Raw genomic sequence first — 18,703 nt, 5'->3', positions numbered from 1 at the left:
ATTTGTGTATTTGAAAAAAACAAAACTTACAGATGATCAAAATGTTTATTGTGTGTTTATCATAATTGAGAATATAGGCCTGTTTAACTCTTCCTGATCAGCACCATAACCTTTGTTGTTCAATCCTTTGTAGAAAGATTTGGTGGTGAAATCATTTTTCTTTCCTACACACTAATGTAGCTTTGGGAAATTGAAACCAGGCGTGATGTTCATGAGATGTGAAGCAAATTACCAAGTCTCTACAAGTTCACTTCCATATGGCACCATGGAGGACCGAAATGACCAAAACCCAAGGCCCTCCAGGAACACAGAAAAACAATACTCTAATACCTACATAAGCAGTTATTTGGAAGAGTAGAATAGGCATTTAGATTATGGTATTTATTTTCTGGTCTCTTAAAAGAAAAAATTAAAATGACACATATAAATTCCATCTCCTTTGATTGCTGGTCCTAGCTCCTGAAGCCAAGTCACTAATTAAAAGTTCATTGTTATCCAAACCAGTGACTGCAAATGTTTATTAATACCAGTTTTGCATGCATGTGTGTGTGCATCAAGTCTAAAGTGTTACATCAATTGCTTTTCTTCACTGAGCACAAACTCAAACACACCAGATGTTAAGTTACTCGCACACTCCAAAAAAGTCCATTAACTCCAGTCACATTCACAATAGGAAACTAGTATTTATATCTTTCACCATTAATGTTTAATTACTACTTAATTACTACTACTAAACCGTTAAGATGCCTTCTTGAAAGCAATCACCTGTTCCTGAGTTGTTAGTGCAGAAAATCCTGGACACAAACATTCACTGTGTCTAGAGGACCAGTCAGTTCATAACACTGCACACACTTTAGTGTTCTTAGTGTGCTCTTTGTTATTTAACAAATCGCCCGTGTCATAAGAACTTCAACAATTGTTAAGCCCATTTTCTTTTTGTCCTTTGAATGCCATCTGTGGCTTATAAACAGCAAGAGCTAGAAACATTTCAATGTTTCTTCAACACTAACTCTTAACATTTCTACTGTTATGCAAATTATGATTCATCAGATTGTTCCGTAGGGGGCAACACCACTCAAACTGTGGATCTGTAGTTATGGCATCTAGGTTGAATGAGGTTTCAATGTCAGACATGTAAATTAAAGTGGTAAAATATGCAATACTAGCATAGTACACCTGCTGATAGGAATTCAGCATACAGTATTACACTACTACTTTGAGTTTAAAACAATATTAAATTTAGATTTTTAACTAGACAAACACTTCTCGGTATATCAAGTCCTCACTCAGTCGAATGCAACCAGGTAATGTCAATTTTAGTTACTGAAAATAATTCTGGGAAATGTAGGAACTCAAATAAACAAGGCAGTTCAGACAGCAAACGACTCTTGGAATGTACTGTACATAACAGACTGGGGAGTGAATGTATCACCAGTCAACAGTGTAGCCAATACCAGCTGAAGAGTTGTTCCCATTACACCATGGTCCAATAACAAAATATATTCCTTCTTTATCACAACCACATTTCTCATATCTAACAGGGATGCTCCACTGATTTAGTATTGCACATTCATTAAGTTGGCCCCTTTAAATGCAGTTATACATATGGCTCTTCTCTCAGCCACCAACTGATCTCTTCAAGATGCAGAGGATGAGAAATGTTCAGGTGTCAATCAATGGGTCCTGCAAATTAAGTAAAGCAGTGAGGTTAGATTAAACAGTGCACATTTCTCAAAATGCTAAGACATTTAGATGTGGTACACAAAAATCCTGGTTAATGTAAGCAGATTCCAAAAGACTAAGCAGTCTAAACTGTTAGTTGGATAGTAATGCAAGTTACATTTTGTAGATCCAGTCCATTCCAGTGGTAGCGGCGTGTGAGTGAACGTGTCAGACTAGCAGCTAAACAGAGCATCACACAAACTCCGAGCAGACACACACTGACTTCCAACAGATGATGCACTGCCACACTCTGCTCCTCCTAAAGAGTAAAAGTAGAGAATGACTAACATGGTGACAAGAGAACATCTGTACTATGGTCAAGCATGTTATGTTGTTCATTTGTGACACACTGTACCTGTGTTAACATGACTGTGAGCGTAGGGTCATTCGTGGAGTGTAAACTGTAGCAGGTTTGTGATGCTGTAGGCAGCTGGTTGCTCACTTCCACACGGATGGGTGAAATATTTTTCTCAAATGCAGGACATTCCGGAGGAAGTCTTCACACAAAAAAAAAAATTGATGGGTTGATAGACATACTCTTAATATTTGGTGATTTAAATTAAGGAAGCTTAGAAATACACACTTTAGGGGATGAATGAACTTACAGGCTCATAGGCAGAAGGTGTGTTGGGGCACTAATGGTGAGGCAGGTGTGGGTACTATTTCCAGGTAAAAACTCTAAAGTCACATCAACAATCTCATTTCCTGGGGAGTAAAACACATACACATGGGTGAGAATGTATGGTTATACACACTTGACTTTATTTCACAACACAAACACTTCAGTGCAATACCGACCTCCAAGATGTAGCTGACTGGCTTCCAAGGTAGTCTGCAGACTTAAGTCTTTCATAGAGCCACTGGCTGAGCTGGCAGTCACAGCCAGAGGAACCTTGAGATGCAAAGGGGTGACTGAAGAAGTCTTTGTCGAGTTAACTAAAGTTTCTATATGCTTTTCCTGCTCCATCAGAGGAGAGGGAACTGGTGAGACAAGCTCAGATGAATTTGACTTCACACACAGCTGGAACTGTGATAAGGAGGATAGTAGATGGTTCCAGTCCTAAGAGAAGAATAAAGCACACGATTTGAACATCAATATCAGTTTAGTACACACACACACACAGAACCACATGCATACATGCAGTCGTGAATTAACTTTTTTCCAAACTACACAGAGTTTTCTGCAACAATTTCCAATCTCCAAACTCAATTAGGATAAATGAGTCCTTACCTTTGCTGTGTCAGGGTTAGGCAGAGTGTGAGTGTAGCTGTAAGAGCTGAGGCAGATGAAGGAGATAGCCAGAGTCAATAGACATAGAAAAAATGTCACCCCTGGAGGATTATGGGATATATAATCTTTAAGGTTAGTCGCTGGCTGCCAAACACCCATCATGCGTCAATCTGTAAATAGGAGAAAGTCGCTTCGGTTAGTACTATAGTTTTGACAGCTATTTTCCAACACAGTACCTTTTGTAATGTTTGCTCTTGGAGCTAGCTGGTGGACTTACTATTCATTACTTACACTGGATCAACACATCTGATCAATTTAAGCAAGATGTTCAGGACAATTTCAGTAAGACACTTATCATTTCTAAGTCAGAAGGACTGAAGATTCCCAAAATGACCTCCACTTTCTTTGTGTGAATGCAGCGCTTTTACAGTGTAACAGCGTTCAATACGAGATTGAAAGAACCAGTGTTGGCAGTACGGTGGACGAATCACATTTAGTCAACACTACAGAGCCACAGGAGACGTGTAACTTTTCTATCACATCAACCAGATCTGATAAAGTACCGTTTAGGTTACTGTCAAAGTAGTGTTGTTAATTAACTAGCTAAAAGATTACTTCATACCTTGAGTTTGCGAAGTCTTGTCTGATCACATCGCCGGTTTTGTTAAAACGCGGTAAAACCCGAGTATCTTGGTTGTAAGTAAACCGGATTTCGAATTGTCAATAGTTTAAAGTTCAGCTACGGCGCCGCAAAAATAACGGTACGACAGCGCTGTCAGTTTACGAGAGTGCACTGCCATGACGACGGCCATGACGTAAGCGACGTAGACGACGGTTGGAGCCGGGCACTGTTTACTATCTTATATGTGGGGTTATTTTATCATTTTTTTCGAGAAATATTAAAATAATTACCTTTAGCCATGAAAGAATGACTAAAACATTTATGCACTAAAAGTAAATTGAAAAATAATTCCATGAACAGTTTTTATTTATCAATTGACTTCATACAAAGTGCAGTAAGCAGAAATAAATAAATCAAATCAGTATTTGGTGTGACCACCCTTTGCCTATGAAACACCACCTATTCTACTAAAGTACACTAAGGGGCACCATTTTTCAAGGTACTTAACAGGTACACTGTCTCAGTGTCTTCTGTCTCTTCATGTAGTCCCAGACTCCATGATGCTGAGATCAGGGCTCTGTGGGGGCCATACCATGTTAAAGGACTCTTTGTTCTTGAGCCTAAGATAGTTCTTTATGACCCTGGCTGTATGGGTCATTGTCATGCTGCACAATAAAATTTGTGACCAATCAGACGCTTATCTGATTGTACTGTGTGGATCAATTACAATCTAAACATCTAAAGTGGCTAAAACTTTTCACAGTTCTGTACATACTCCTATCCTATTTGCATGACTGGTACTGACCAACATTTAACATGGACGTAATGAAAAGAAAAAGAACATTTTAAAACACTGAATTCAATTTTCTGTTATTGTTTTTTATAATATGGAAAATCTAACTAACAAACCATTACACGGACTGAGCAGCGATACAAAATTATATTTAAAAAAGGGAACGATCGGGGCACTGTTTATTTAGAAAACATTTTAGAAATAAAAAAAAAAAAATCATAAAACACATCATAACAGAATTACTTAATTTTCCATTAGTGTTAAAGAAAATTTGCATCTGCATCAATATTAGTACTTGGCCATTTCTCCGAAGAAGGTTGTAGTTCCATGGAAAAATGTTACCACAGCACTAAATAGTTAAGCCATCAGAATGGAGATCATTTTTCACACATTTAGCGTCAGAAAATCAACATTTTAAGAACAAAACATGAAAATCAGATATAATCTAATGTGGAAGCTTCCACTTTACAACAAGATTGTGAAGTTGTTCTCTGTTATATTGCCTCACATTCAAAGCTCTCTTTAGCCTTCTTGGCTTTAATTATGCAAATAGTGCAATACTGTAATACTGCTAAAATATTATCACCACTGACCTGAGAATCAATAACATGACTATTATGTTCATAAAAGTCATGTCACACTACATTAAAGAACCATTTCCCTTTGTCAAAACTTCAAACCGCACAGATGGCGGTATTAATCATGCCACTTGTATATACAGTATAATAACAATTAAGGAGTCCAGGTGACTTTTATAGGCTTGAATGCCCAAGTATCAGGGTGACCCATGTGCATCAAGTCTTTGTAAGGGGAAGTGCTCCACTGGAAGGGTGGCACCTGGTCCCAGGTTGGCCCGCTAACTGCCACCATGCCATACTCTCGAAACATCTCGTAGGAAGTCATCTGCAGAGCAACACACACAATTCATCAGATCACAATCCATTAGATTTTGTCAGTTTAATTTGAGACAAACACACAAAAGATTTGGTGAGCATGGTGGGTCAAATGATGGGTGATGGCAAGTTTATTAAAGGTGATTAAATGAGAAAAAAAGAATGAAATAAAAACCTTCATGTCTGTTCCCCCATGTGGTCTCTGCTTTAAGGCACCAAACGGATATGTTCCATTAGCCGGGTTCAGGTCTGAACGAGCAGAGATTGCATTCTCCCCATTTGCAGGGGGATTGCAGCCTTCGCACTTTGACAATGGGTCTTCTTTAAAGTTGTTATACCTGAGGAGAGACACTGCATCTCATAAATAAAATGACATTTTACTCATTAGCCTATAATAATATAAAATCTAATGTTAAAATTTGTTTGAATTATGCTGATCAAACCAGCACATGATGAAAAAGCCCAACTCAAGCCTGTGCAACAAACAGACCGTACCTCATGAGGCGGATCATTGAGTCCACATCTGTGACATCTGTCTGGTTTCTTCTGAATATCTGAGCCCGAGGATTCTGGTCCAGCGAGAACCACGGGCCGAACTTCTCAACAAGCTCATTGCAGCCACTGGCATTGAATATGTCCACGTAGTACCTACAAATGAGCATGATTGAACAAAGGAAAAATAATTTACACACAATACAATCAGAAAACATGCAATCATGTTACATAAAACTCCGTTTCTAATCTGGATACTTACGGTATGTTGTAACTTGCCCAATACCCTTTCTCCAGCAGCTCCTGAGTTTTATCAGTGTAAATAACGAGCCCCCTGCAGCATCCCAAGATAAGAAAAGATTATTCGAAGTGAATGAGTTGTGTCTCATTGTGTCATATGCAGAAATACTGACTTAATCATCTATTTTTGATTAAAGGTCAACTGCAGAGACTTACGGAATCTGCTCCAGCACAACAAAGAGGTCCTCTTTAATATCAGTCTTCCCTGGAGTGAAGTGGTTATAGTCTATAATCATCCACTGGTTGTTATACCTACAAAACACATACACAGACACACAGACACACAGACACACAGACACACAGACACACAGACACACAGACACACACACACACACACATACACACACACACACACACACACACACTCCAAACTGAGCATAACACCTTTAACCTACTAGCTTTTACTCAATTTTATTTATTTCCTGTACATATATGTAATCGACATAACTGACTCATCAATTCACAACAAACACTCAGCACAATGACCCCATTACAGCTGTATCACCCAGCTGACTTCTCACATGACTCCTGATAATACTGTAAAAGACCTTCTTCTGCTGCCTTTTCTCCTCTCACTCCACATCAGTCTGAGATCACACAACATCGTATCTAATCTCGTCATCAGTGTGAATTTTGAATACAATACAAAAAAGAGGCAGACAACAGAGCCTCGAAGCTGCTCAGATGATTACATCTGGACAAAGTGTTGATAACATTGGTTAAAAAGTAATGAGAGCCTGTTTCCTTCTTGTGTGTGAAACTCACGTTCCACTGTTGTACTTGCTGAAGATACTGGCCCATGCCTTGCCAGTCACAGCCAGTCGATTAGCAACAATGTTCCTCAGCCATTCCATGACGGTTCCTGTGGGCTGAACAAACCTCCAGAGAGCAGGGTTGCTGTTGCCGATGGTGGTTTCCAACGTAACCTGCAGAAACAAGAAGTATTAAGAACAATAAACTCCATCTAGAAAAATAATAACACAGAACACTCAATTCTGTCATGCCAAGCACAAAGAGTTCTCACCAAGCCACTACTTAGGATATAAAAGTCATCTCCAGAGAAGATAGATCCAGGGTAAGATGAGAATGCCTGTGTTCCCCCAGGAAGAAGCTGATTGTCTGAAAGAAATTAGAGCACATTAATACAGTTAGACTAACCTGTATTCACATGTCATAGACAGCAACAATGCTGCCAGTCTGTTGCTGAGTCTTTCAAACTTGGGAATAAATTGTGTAGCTCCATTTTTTACTGTACAAACATGGGAGTGATATTGATCGTCTCATCTAACTCAATAAAGCATAAAGCATTTTGAACAAAATGTTGAACTATTGCTTTAATGTAATTAATAAGGGAGTGTAAAACAGGAGATGCACTCGTATCAGTACACTACCTAAAGGAGAGACTTTAAAGGCAAAGATGTATTTCTTCATAATTCGCAGCATGGCCTGGTAAGTATTCCAGGTGTCATGCGACACCAGCAGTTCCTTATTGTTTGGCAGCAGCTTAATGAGAGCAGAGCAGGAACCAGATCCAAGAGGTCGAGTTTGGCTGGATTTGTTCAGAGCTGATTCCAAGTCCTCAAGATCCCCGCCCAGCTGGAAAAGTCTGGTTGGACAGGGTAGCAGTGGAGAATGTGAGACAACAATAAATAAATAAAAAACTTCATGTTCTCAGGAACAGTGAGGAAACATGTTTGATTTATACAAAATAGAAATAAGCACTTACATGAAGCCAAATGGGTTGAAAGAGAGCGGCCCCACTGGAAATGACAGCTCGTCATTGTAGCTGTCCTCTAGACCTTTCAGCTGCAGCAGGGCCAGACGCACCTGACAAGAACAAACAGATAGTGGAATATATTTTCTCTGGCCTTAAAACGTTTTTGTTTCCATGCAAAGGATTTTATGCATCCTATAAATGCTCATTACGTACCTGGTACCAGTAGGGTGAACTTGGGTTCTTCTGTATTTGGTCCTGAACCCACTGCAGATTGGTTGTGATGAAAGCCTTAAGGCGCTCGCAGTAACCGGTCTGACTGGTGAAGGGCCCGCAGTAATTCATTAGAGTGTTCATCCAGTGCTTATAGATGAGCTAAAACGCATATATACCAAGAGTTCAAATTAATTGAAATGTAAAGCGAGTAAATAAAACATTTTGACTACTTGCACAATGAAGCCTGCAGAATAAAGCTTTAAGCTGACCTGAGATGTGACTGCTGCCTCCACTGCACCTGCAGCATAAGCCTGCATACTGTCATTGTACCGACTACTGGTGGTGACCTCCAAGAAAGACCAGCTGAAAAGAGAGCACATATGAATAAATGAAAAAGATGACAAATAATACCTGTGTGCAGGCTTGGAATAATGTAAAGTTGGCAAGGACGAGACAGATGCAATTTCAAGACTACTGTCCTCTTCCTCTTTATGAAACTGGCCATGGCCAGTATGCCCTGTGCTATCATGGTGCCCAGATATGGAATAATAAAATGGAGTAATATGGAATATGGAGTAACAATAACTACTCTTGTCTACCGTTTGGTTATTATATTCTGTGCTGCTTTATTTTCCTGTACTCAAGTCTTTTTTTCATTTTTAAGCTGTTATCTGATTAGTGTTGAATGTTATGTTGTTGTTATGTGTTGTGTTTTTCTCTATTTGCTTTTTATCTCTATGTATTTTCATTTAAACTATTCATGCATTTATGTTGGATTTTTAATTCGTTCACAGGCCTACTTTATGTCTATGGCTGTCTTAACCTCTCCTGTCACGAGTTTCACTTCTGTTGTCTGTTTTGGTTTGCATTTTCTTGTTCTAGCTTTTCAAGTGTGATGATTTGTTGCTTTTTTCTTTGCAACATCACTGAAAATTCAAAATACCTGGTTCTCTACGTGTCACTTACACCTTTTTGTTGTTATGATTCATTATAGACTAAATGAATAATGGAAAAAAATAACTGATAGATTAAATGAAAATGAAAATAATCTTTAGTTGCAGTCCTAACCTTACCCAACTCGGGGGCCAGGTAGAAAATAGTTTCGTATGTGATCCCCTCTAAGTTAAAAGACACATTAACGTCCACTCACCCTGATGTTTTAATGTCATCAGTGAAGTTCGCCCAAGCAACAAAATCTTCTTGGTATCCCTCCAGGACAGACAGCTGCCCGGTCTTTTTGTCAATAACCGCGGTTCGTATTTCAGCTCGACCAGACGCACACATAAAACACAACACGTATAAAATCCCTAAAACATTCAAAACTGTTGTAAAACTTCCCACAGCCGACGTCCCACACCTGAACGCCATGTTCGCATAAACAAGTCACATGATAATGCGGGCGACTGGTCACATGACTGTACTCGAGTGTACTTTCAAAATAAAAGACTACATCCTCTTCGCTCATGGTTGTTCATTATTCCAGCCACTCAAACAGACGCAATGTGTGACATAAAGTGACGCTAACAGCTTTTATATCATGAAATAAAATTTTATATAAAAACTGATATCAGTCCCATCATGTTGAGGTTGATCATTCTATACAAAACTTGTATGTAAAGAATACAGAAGTTTTCAAAGTTTTTCACACAACTCCAATCAGGTGATAAATTTATCATAATTTGCTCCATCTGCACATCTGGGTCAGGTCCATATTTTCTTCTCAGTCCTATTCACATGGAAAATCATGGGAGCGGTCAGGATTGTATCAAGGCCTTCACAGCAACAGGAGCGTTGAGGGACCTCAGTCTTCCACGCCCCCATCAGTTTCCATCTTTTCCATAATTCCCTCCAAAACCTCTGCCTTCCGCTGCTTTTTGGAGGCAACTGATATGAGAAATAAATGAGATGTAAGAATTGAATATATATATAGCAATTCTACTTTCATTTTACGGATCATATTCTGTATGTTAAAAAAAAATTGTAGATTTACCATGAAAATGTTCGGCTGTTTTCCGCCTCAGTGTCTCCACTGTTTCCTCAGCATCAGCCCACTCCAGCACAAGACGTCTCCCGTACAAATGGGTGCTGTGGCACAGTGCAGCAAAGGCTTTCTGTAGAGAGACAGAATTTATGATCATAGCATAATACTGTTCACCATACTACACTGTAGTACAAGAGGACTCTTGCATCAGAGTGCTTACATTATCTACGAAAAAACAGATTAAATCAAATCACACACAAACCTTAGCATCCTGTTTGGTGAGGAAATCAACAAAGCCAAAGCCTCTATGATTCCCTGAACCAGCTGCTTTTTTTGGAAGGCGGACTGTTTTCAGCTCTCCGAATGTACTGAGCAGAAAGAGGGACAAAACCGTAGCATTATTAAATTATCTCTTTCTAAACCTTCTCCATGCATAGTGTGAATAAAAAAAGCAGTTGTGTGTATGCGACCGCTACCAGAAGAGTTCTCGAATTTCCCTGACACTGGCTTGGAAGGGAACATTGCGCACAAGGATCTTAGATCCTGTCTGCTTCTTCTCAACTTGCTTCTTCTTGCGTGACGCCTCAGTAGTCCTGTGCACAGGGGAGAAGACTGAATGAATAGTGACAACAGAGGAGGTTTACATGCCCCACAAACCCTCAGTCAATATGTTAAAATAATGAAAAACAACATTTTATAATGTAACTGTGTTGCCAGGTGCTGATGCTTGAAACACTTAATAAGGCAACAGCCCTGGTTTACTACTTTTGATACACTTATTCAAAAATGTTCAATAAAATCCCTCTGAACCTAATCTTACCTTGTGGCTCTCTCAGAAATCTTCAGCTCTAAGTTGTGATCATCCACAGTACAGTGCTGGTGGAGAGGGAGAGGGAGAGAACACATTAGTCCAGAACCAGGCTGTGAACAAAGGCTGTGAGAGTTTCGATGAGGAAATGCAGCCATACCTGTAGCTGCCTCAGAGCCTTCTGTGCTGCCTCTGGCGTCTGATATTGGACAAAACCGTAGCCCATGGACAACATCTTTCCTGGGAGTCAAAACAAGAAACACAGGGCGGTTAACTCACCAGATAAGTAGATATTTCCTTTTAACAGAATCACATTTGTTTAGATAAATGATGTGTGGCACTAAACTGACGGCATTGTGTGACGACAGCACAGTTGAGTGTCACTTTTTTCCCCCTTTTAATCTCTCTCATGATTCAGTAAAAAGTAAAGTGAATTGTGACAGGAGCCCTAGATAACATCACTGTCAAAATGTGTATAATCAATTGAATAATGATAGATTGGTGTATCTATACATCTACAGAAATACTTGATACTAAAGTATAAATTATAGTTGAAACTTAACAACAGGTGAGTTCATATCATCAATTCAGCAGAGATAATAAAAATAATCAACAGGTCAAAAACAATTTTCTCGCAAATGAAACCCCTATAAATCTTTATATATAATATAAATGTTCGGTCCGTTTTCAGATTAGTGATCCTACTTTCAATGTTTAGTACCTGTTTTATCTTTCTTCTTGGAGATGGTGCAGGATTTGATCTTGCCACATTTGGAGAATGTCTGAAAACAGTATTATACATCAGTGCATGATTAAACCCACCTTAACTGTTACTAAACATAACAGAGTTGTGTTTATGAGTCGACCTACCTCCTGTAGTTTCTCCTCTGTTGTGCTGAAATTAAGATTCTTAATGAAAAGTGTGGAACCTGGAGCGGATTCCTCCTCTTCCTCCTCCTCATCTTCTTCCTCTTCCTCCTTCTTCTGTTCTTTCGCTGCCTCCTCTTTGTCCACTTGGTTGGACAGATCCAATACATATTCTAGTTATTTTTGTTATCCCTTTCATGTATAAAAAATACAAAACCTGAAATTTGTAATTCGCCATGTTTATGAGTATTTGTGTTTGTAGGACCTACCTGGTTCTGGTTTGGCTGCCATAAAAACCCCAACAGGTGCCCACTCCAAATACAGCGGGACATGATGGAACTGAGTTTGCAGAGATACATACAAGTCTTCAGTGCCCCAAATCAACACATACTATATGGACAGGTTATGCAGGTGAAGAGCAACACGCACCTTGCTGTAGGCCAGCCTTGTGAAGGCTCGTTTTGCTTCAGTTGACTCCAGGAACTCGATGATGGCGGTGAGTCCTGAAGGTGGCAGCAACACTCGACCCAAAGAGCCATGAGGTGAGAAGAGCTCCTCCAGCTCCGACACCGTCACTCCAGCTGGAAGGTTTTTCACCAGGATCACAGTTGTACTCCTCTCTGCTGCTGCCTGTACACCGGAGTGCACAAGGAGGAAACAATCTTAACCGACGCACTGTGAAGTAGAAAGTAAGGATGTTTATATTAAACTTACCTGACTAAAGGAATCCAGAGAGACTCCGTTGTCCAATAGGAACTGTCGAGTCTCTTGGACGATTTGCGTCTCTCCCAGAGCCATCCTCACCGCAACACTTCCCTTGGACTCCTGCAGAGGAGGGCAAGGACCAAAGAAGTTGAATGCTTAATTTGTATTATGCTTTATAATTCACATGCTGCTGTAACCACACCTGTTGTAGAAGTATGTTGAGGGGAGCAGAAATATAGAAGAACAGGGAGTAGTGTCACTCACATGGTCCAGAACTTGGCTTTTAGTGGTATTGTATTTTTCAGCAATGGCATCTGCCACTGCACTTGTGCCAAGAAACAGGGTGTTCCAGTTGTGTGAACTGGAAAGAAGCAGAAATTTTACATGTAAATTTAAATAAAACACACAGAGAGAAGCAGCAGATTAATGGGATCATGTATACCTGGAGCTCGAAGCTTTATTCTTGGCATCTTTTTGTCGTTTGTAAGATGAAGAGCCAGGACCACCAGCATCTGCGGAGTCAGTCTTTTCCTTCTTCACGGTGGAGGGAAGCAGGTGAAGCATTCTGCCCTGAAAGCATGAGAAAAAGTAATGTTTCCAATCAGCCTCAGTTTAACCTGCAAATCAAGTTGCACTACTAAATTATACATTATACATTACACAATTACATATCTTATAGGGTAGAGAAACATCTCGAACATCAGTAAGAGATCAAGTACCTGAAATATATGTCCGTCCAACTGAGCGAGAGCTGTCACAGCATTCTCTGGTATCATGTAGGTTACAAAAGCGAATCCTTTAGGTTTCTTTGTGAGATTGTCAATAGGGAAGAGCACCTCAGATAAAGGACCTGTAAAGATTGCAAAATTATAATGAAGTTGGACAAAATGAATTTATTTTTGCAGATAAAAGCTTGTGTGTGTGTGTATATACGCATGTTTTTTTTGGTTTTTTTACTCACCGTGTTTAGCAAACAGCTCTTTGATCTCTTCCTCGGAACAGGTGTAAGGAAGGTTTCTGATGAAGAGTCGACCTGACTCTGCAATATCTTCCTCCTCTTCGTCCTCCTTGAGCTTCCTGGTGAAGTTTCTGTCAATTTCTTTGTCCTTTCTGTCCCTCTTGCCCTTACCCCCAGAGACATCCACACGGAAGACTTCAATGTAACGCCCCCCTGAAAACACAGGCACAAGGTCAGTCCTTTCGAACCAAGCCAGGTGTGACGCAGACAAAATGACATATCACAACAGTCTGAAGCATTTTCATAAATAACATTATATTTCTCTATACTTGTCATTTTGCACTTCTTGGGCTAATGTTTTATTCATAAATGTTTATACAAAATAAATACAGGTTAAAAATACCAGATTACTGCACAATTACAGAGCTGTGATTTGGTTTAAAAGCTGGATGACACGGGGAATTTACACAATAATTAAAAGTGGAAGTTACCTTCATACTCAACGAATGTTAAAGCACACAAAAAAGGTAGCAAGGCAAATAAAAATATTAAGAACAGAGATAAAAATGAGACATAATATTGTTCACCTATGTAGTCTTTGTTCTTCTTCAGGGCCTTTTCCACCTCCTCTTCAGAGCGCAAGTCCACATATACATAACCTGACACACATAAGATGCAGAGCTTATACATGGGCCTGTATACAGTCTACACAGACACATGCATTACATATACTATAAGGACTGTTGTACAATCAGATATGTGGTATACAGCACACTCAGTCTATCAAATATGTTTAACGTACAGTATGCTGAGGAGCTTATATTAAAATGCTTTCAGTAACATACCTGTTCTATTTCCACTTTCGTTCTTTCCGATCCTGATTGCTGCGGGCCTCAATGGGGTCATGAACTCTTTAATTTGTTGCTATTGAGGTCACACATAAAAACAAATGTTGGCGTTAAAGATGCAGACACTATAATATACAGAATGCAGAGCCTCTTCACTGTATCTTTGAAATCAGAAAGCTTATGTTCACTCACCTCTTTAACATTGAAGGGGGCTCCTCTCAGCTTCACTGTGAAGTCTGTCGTCGGCTCCATCTGCAACAAACAGATGGGGGTGTTAACAGGTGGAAACTGAACACAAACAATATGCTGCGCTGAACTGTATTGTATAACTGCAGATCACCTCCTGCGTGGCAGTTTTCTTGGCTTTGCTCTGCTTGTTATCCTCAGAGGAAACTGAATTTTTCGTCTTTGAGCTGTTTTCTCTGTCACCACTCTCATAGGCGCTGTCTGTGTGCTGCACAGGACCATTGTCCTCATCATCATCATCATCATCATCACCCCCTTCACCATCATCCTCCTCCTCCTCCCCACTCTCTACCATGGTGTCGTTTGTCTGTGCCACCTTTGAGCGCAGGTAATCCATATCTGACAAGCCAGACTTCAGTGCTTCCTTAGTGGCACCTGAAAGCAACATGAAACTCATATTTAGTCCAGTCAATCTTTAGTTTGCCTTCACTGCATATTTCTGCATCTGTAATATGTAGCATTTGTAATATAGTAACACAGATGCAAATTTATTCATTTCTTGTCATTTGAAGCACTGTAACCGCACACTTTCATCCATCTATTATAACCTCAGCTGCACAATTTACTTCTTTTAATTTCTTTTCTAAATCTATTTTTTTCCATTTTATTTGAGTATGTTTGTATTTTACTATGTATACATAGTATATCTTTACAACAATATGTATACATTCATATTTACTATGTATATATTGGTCACAAAAAGTTTTTAAATTTTTTTTGTTATGAATCAGCTGTGTTCGAGTTGAGGGGCTGCAGCCTCCAAAGGACGTGGTCCACAAACATAGGCCCTTGAAAAGACCTGGAGGCTTAACTGAACCATCCACTCCTCCTTAAACGAGACTGTGAAGTCAAATATTTCCAGGTTTAGTAATAGAAAGTGGCCCTAAAATGCCAGGTTGTAAACTTGGAAATGGGACACAGATTTCAGGTACCTACAATAAGACCACCATTACCAACCTTCATCTTGATCTTCATCATTTTCTTCCTCCTCGTCTTCATCCTCGGACTGGTCTGAATCAAAGTTGAGGTAATCATCTGAAGCAAGCTTCTTCTTGCTCTGAGTTTTTGTCTGTCCACTGTCAGGATCAGCCGCTTGCTGCGCAGTGTCATTTGCCCAGGTTGGTACTTGGCTTCGATTCTGATGTACTGACAGAAACTCCTTGAAGCCCTGGTCCTCTTCCAGCTGAAATGAGACAAGAATGTGAACATTCAAAGATTAAACATCACATAAATAAAAATACAACACTGTGTGCCATTAAAAAAAAACCCCACTTGAAATCATCACATTTCTCAGACAGAGATTTATTCAATTGTGATAGATAAACTTGGGAGTTTAAAGTACAGGAGAAAAATAATGCTGTAATTCCTCAAAACAAGAAATTATTATAGCTACATTATGCAGATCAGAACATGGATGATGTGGAGTGGACAACGCTGAAATAAATTATGGTAATGATAATAAAACAATACTTTTTTGATAAGTTACTAAAGAAATGCAGTGCAAACATGTTTTTTAAGGTTTGCTTTGTTTACAAAACAGCTAACAAAAAGCAGCTGAAGTTCTCAGATGTTAGATGTTTAAAACATGGATTTAAATCAGGATCTATTTGATTAAAGAATAACCAAACAAGATCTCTGACTTTACATGCACTGACATCTATATATCATGCCATGTGCACACTTTTGTTGGTACCAAAATAATACTAAGGAGTGATAATCAGCCCTAGATTATTTGCATTTTATCCACATTCAGATTTGATATAATTAACATTTAACAGCAGACAAACAATGAATGACACATTTACTCACATTTCCAAGTCCGCTGTTTAGTTCCTTTTTCTGTTTCTTCTTTTTCTAAAGTCAAAATCGAAGAGACGGGCACAATATTTTTTTAGAAGAAGTGACAACACTTAACATTGTTCTACACCAAAACAAATTAATATACTGTGGCTATCCAGGTAATAACATGAGAAAGCTTAAGCGCTATGTACTTTTTTCAGAATTACTTTTATTTCACTAGTTTCTCTCTGGAGATAATGTTAAGACTTCCCTGATTTCTTCCCTGTTTCCCTGCCTGTTACTTTGAGTGTGCTGGTACCTCTTTGCTGTGAGTGTCAGCAGGAGCGGAGGCTTTGTCCTGGCCTGAGCTCTGAGTGTGTTTACTCCAGGCTTTTGCTTTAGTGGGGTCTCCAAACGCTTTACACATCTCCACCTGGAATAAACGGCACCCATGGGTTAACACGTGGAAAAACAACAACAACGTGAACAGCAGCAAGGAGGGGGGGCTGAAACCTCACCGTGACTCTGGATGTGTCCACGAAGCTCTTGTTTAAATGTTTCAGAGCTCTGGTCGCGTCCTCCTCCGCTTTGAAACCCACAAAGCCGAACTTGCGGAACTTGCCGTCCTTGGTAAACTTCAGAGAGCAGTCTGTCACGGTGCCAAAGGCTGCAAACATCGACCTGAACCTCTCCTCCTTCATCTGCACACAAGACACACAGATAACAAGGCATCTTCAGGTGGACTGAAACGAAATGCGACCGTTACTGTCTGCTGACCCGGCAGGTTACTCACCCCGTTAGGAAGGTTTTTGACGATGAGTCTCGACATGGTTACAGTAGTTGTATATCCACTAATGAAGCATAAACTTGGTTTTTAAATAAATGTCAACAAACGAGCGTGGACTCCTCTCTAGGTCGCCATGTTGAGTAGGAGGGGCTTCTTCTTCTTCGTCTTCTTCCTTTAGATTTGTTGACATGAAGTTCATAGGCTCATTACCGCCACCTGCTGGACTGGAGTATTAGAAAAAAGGGGGGAAAAACAAATAGACCCATATTATCTCTGCTAAACCTGAGTCTTTCAAGTAGTGAATTAGTTAGCTCCATCATGACCAGCTACAACAGTAAAACAGTAGTTGCATTTTAATGGTTCAGTCAAAATAATTCAGTCATATGATATAATATAGTGTAACAGTTTCAGAGGCCAGTTTTCAGCAGGTTAAATAGACCACTTTGAATTGTCTTGTTGTTTAATGATGCTACACTACACAAATTAACTCACCTCTCCTATAAGTACATTCAATCCTACAAGTGACATGGTCATAACACAAATTTTATGGTGTATTTTTGTGGTGTATTGCTAGTTTAACTTAGTTAAAGAAGGAAAGGGACATGGCACATCAGAGTAATCTCTCCTTGAGTGGCTAGATGGCTTTACTGAAAATTAATTCATCAATCTAAACATATAAACAGAGGATTTTAGATCTTCGTGGCCTTATATGCAAAATCCTATGAGCAGAAAGTGCAGCAGTGTCTTATTGATAGGCCCGAGGTGTAAACAATTCTGACTGTGTAAATTAGGGGCCATTCACTGGACATATACGAGGCCGAATTGCAGAGGACACCTGAAAATCCCAGGTTTACTGTATGGCAACTTTTTGTCAATTTTTATTATTTTATTTTATTTATTCACCACTAAGAATCAATATTAAGTGAAATGATAAACACCTTAAATCAAGTCCTCAATTATTACCTAATCTTGAAGCCCTGTCTTGTTCAGGGGACCTGCATCAAAACTTTATATTAAAACCTTTATTATTGTTTTTTGTGTTGCGTATAGTGTGTAACCTGGGGCCATGTAGTGTTGCAGTATAAGCATGCTGTTTCTGGAGCTAGGGAAAATATAATTAAGCACACTGTTATGTGTATTGCATGTGAAGACAAGGGGGTACACAGCACATACACAATGCACAGATAATGGGAGGAATAGATGTGAAGATAGATAGATACTAGAAGATACTATGTGAAGTATAGCAGTTAAATCAGGAGTTATTTGCTTGAATGCAGGAAGAACATGATTCGGCCAGATGATTCAGGCTGTTTTCTTCTTCTCTGTCTTCTCCTTTTTTCAGTTAATTGTGCTCCTCGCAGACCACACATTTCCTTGAAATGATGATGATGATCAATTGACAAGGAGAGAAATACCAATACAATATTTAAATCTGGTCTTATCACACTTTCCTCATGGCTACCTTAGTTTTAAAGTTAAGCCTTTTATAAGATTTGGGAATTTTAACCAAATATTCACAACCGGTGACTCAGTAGGATTACTGTAAATAAGTAGTCAGCCTCCTTTGCTTGCTTGTACATCTAATTACAATCTAAAAACAATTTTATTTGGACTCAAATAGATTTTCGATTAAATATTGTCCTATTTTTGGAACTGTGAAAAATGACAGCAGCCTACAGTGATCCTGTTATGGTACAATCAGGAGGATATTCCAGTTAAGTTTGGTTTGAATCCTCAAAGA

General features: G+C 39.3%; 3 protein-coding genes across 4 annotated transcripts; all 3 read right to left on the bottom strand.

The window, feature by feature from the left end:
• Positions 1–31: 31 nt before the first annotated feature.
• tmem219 (transmembrane protein 219) lies at positions 32–3,695 on the bottom strand. The gene is made up of 7 exons (XM_022753141.1): positions 3,576–3,695; positions 2,954–3,123; positions 2,521–2,782; positions 2,328–2,427; positions 2,078–2,219; positions 1,841–1,981; positions 32–1,683 (listed from the first exon to the last, which is right to left on the bottom strand). Exons 2-7 carry the CDS (start codon positions 3,113–3,115, stop codon positions 1,663–1,665), a joined length of 828 nt encoding a protein of 275 aa, XP_022608862.1. The 5' UTR covers positions 3,116–3,123; positions 3,576–3,695; the 3' UTR covers positions 32–1,662.
• A 738-nt stretch (positions 3,696–4,433) lies between these two features.
• plbd2 (phospholipase B domain containing 2) lies at positions 4,434–9,371 on the bottom strand. Of its 2 annotated transcripts, none has more exons than XM_022753958.1 (12): positions 9,134–9,371; positions 8,253–8,346; positions 7,984–8,142; positions 7,780–7,880; positions 7,445–7,659; positions 7,078–7,172; positions 6,819–6,979; positions 6,210–6,305; positions 6,016–6,087; positions 5,757–5,909; positions 5,437–5,599; positions 4,434–5,271 (listed from the first exon to the last, which is right to left on the bottom strand). In XM_022753958.1, the coding sequence occupies exons 1-12, from the start codon at positions 9,349–9,351 to the stop codon at positions 5,101–5,103; spliced, it is 1,698 nt and encodes a 565-aa protein (XP_022609679.1). In that variant the 5' UTR covers positions 9,352–9,371; the 3' UTR covers positions 4,434–5,100. The 2 variants fall into 2 exon arrangements, with proteins under 2 accessions (XP_022609679.1, XP_022609681.1); XM_022753960.1 differs by having other exon boundaries at positions 7,984–8,082.
• A 104-nt stretch (positions 9,372–9,475) lies between these two features.
• On the bottom strand, positions 9,476–17,080 carry rbm19 (RNA binding motif protein 19). Its single transcript, XM_022754693.1, has 24 exons — positions 16,969–17,080; positions 16,694–16,876; positions 16,495–16,608; positions 16,206–16,250; positions 15,354–15,579; positions 14,491–14,771; positions 14,343–14,402; positions 14,148–14,226; positions 13,890–13,961; positions 13,306–13,515; positions 13,064–13,194; positions 12,787–12,914; positions 12,609–12,705; positions 12,354–12,464; positions 12,069–12,269; positions 11,909–11,978; positions 11,643–11,785; positions 11,494–11,554; positions 10,933–11,012; positions 10,785–10,840; positions 10,441–10,557; positions 10,227–10,332; positions 9,974–10,094; positions 9,476–9,867 (listed from the first exon to the last, which is right to left on the bottom strand). Exons 1-24 carry the CDS (start codon positions 17,002–17,004, stop codon positions 9,785–9,787), a joined length of 2,811 nt encoding a protein of 936 aa, XP_022610414.1. The 5' UTR covers positions 17,005–17,080; the 3' UTR covers positions 9,476–9,784.
• Positions 17,081–18,703: the final 1,623 nt, after the last annotated feature.

This window comes from Seriola dumerili, unplaced genomic scaffold (genome assembly GCF_002260705.1).
Source record: "Seriola dumerili isolate Sdu_G_001 unplaced genomic scaffold, Sdu_1.0 BDQW01000017.1, whole genome shotgun sequence".
Lineage (NCBI taxonomy): Eukaryota > Metazoa > Chordata > Actinopteri > Carangiformes > Carangidae > Seriola > Seriola dumerili.
Note: the sequence above shows the minus strand (reverse complement) of the source record. Positions and strands in the feature narration are given on the sequence as shown.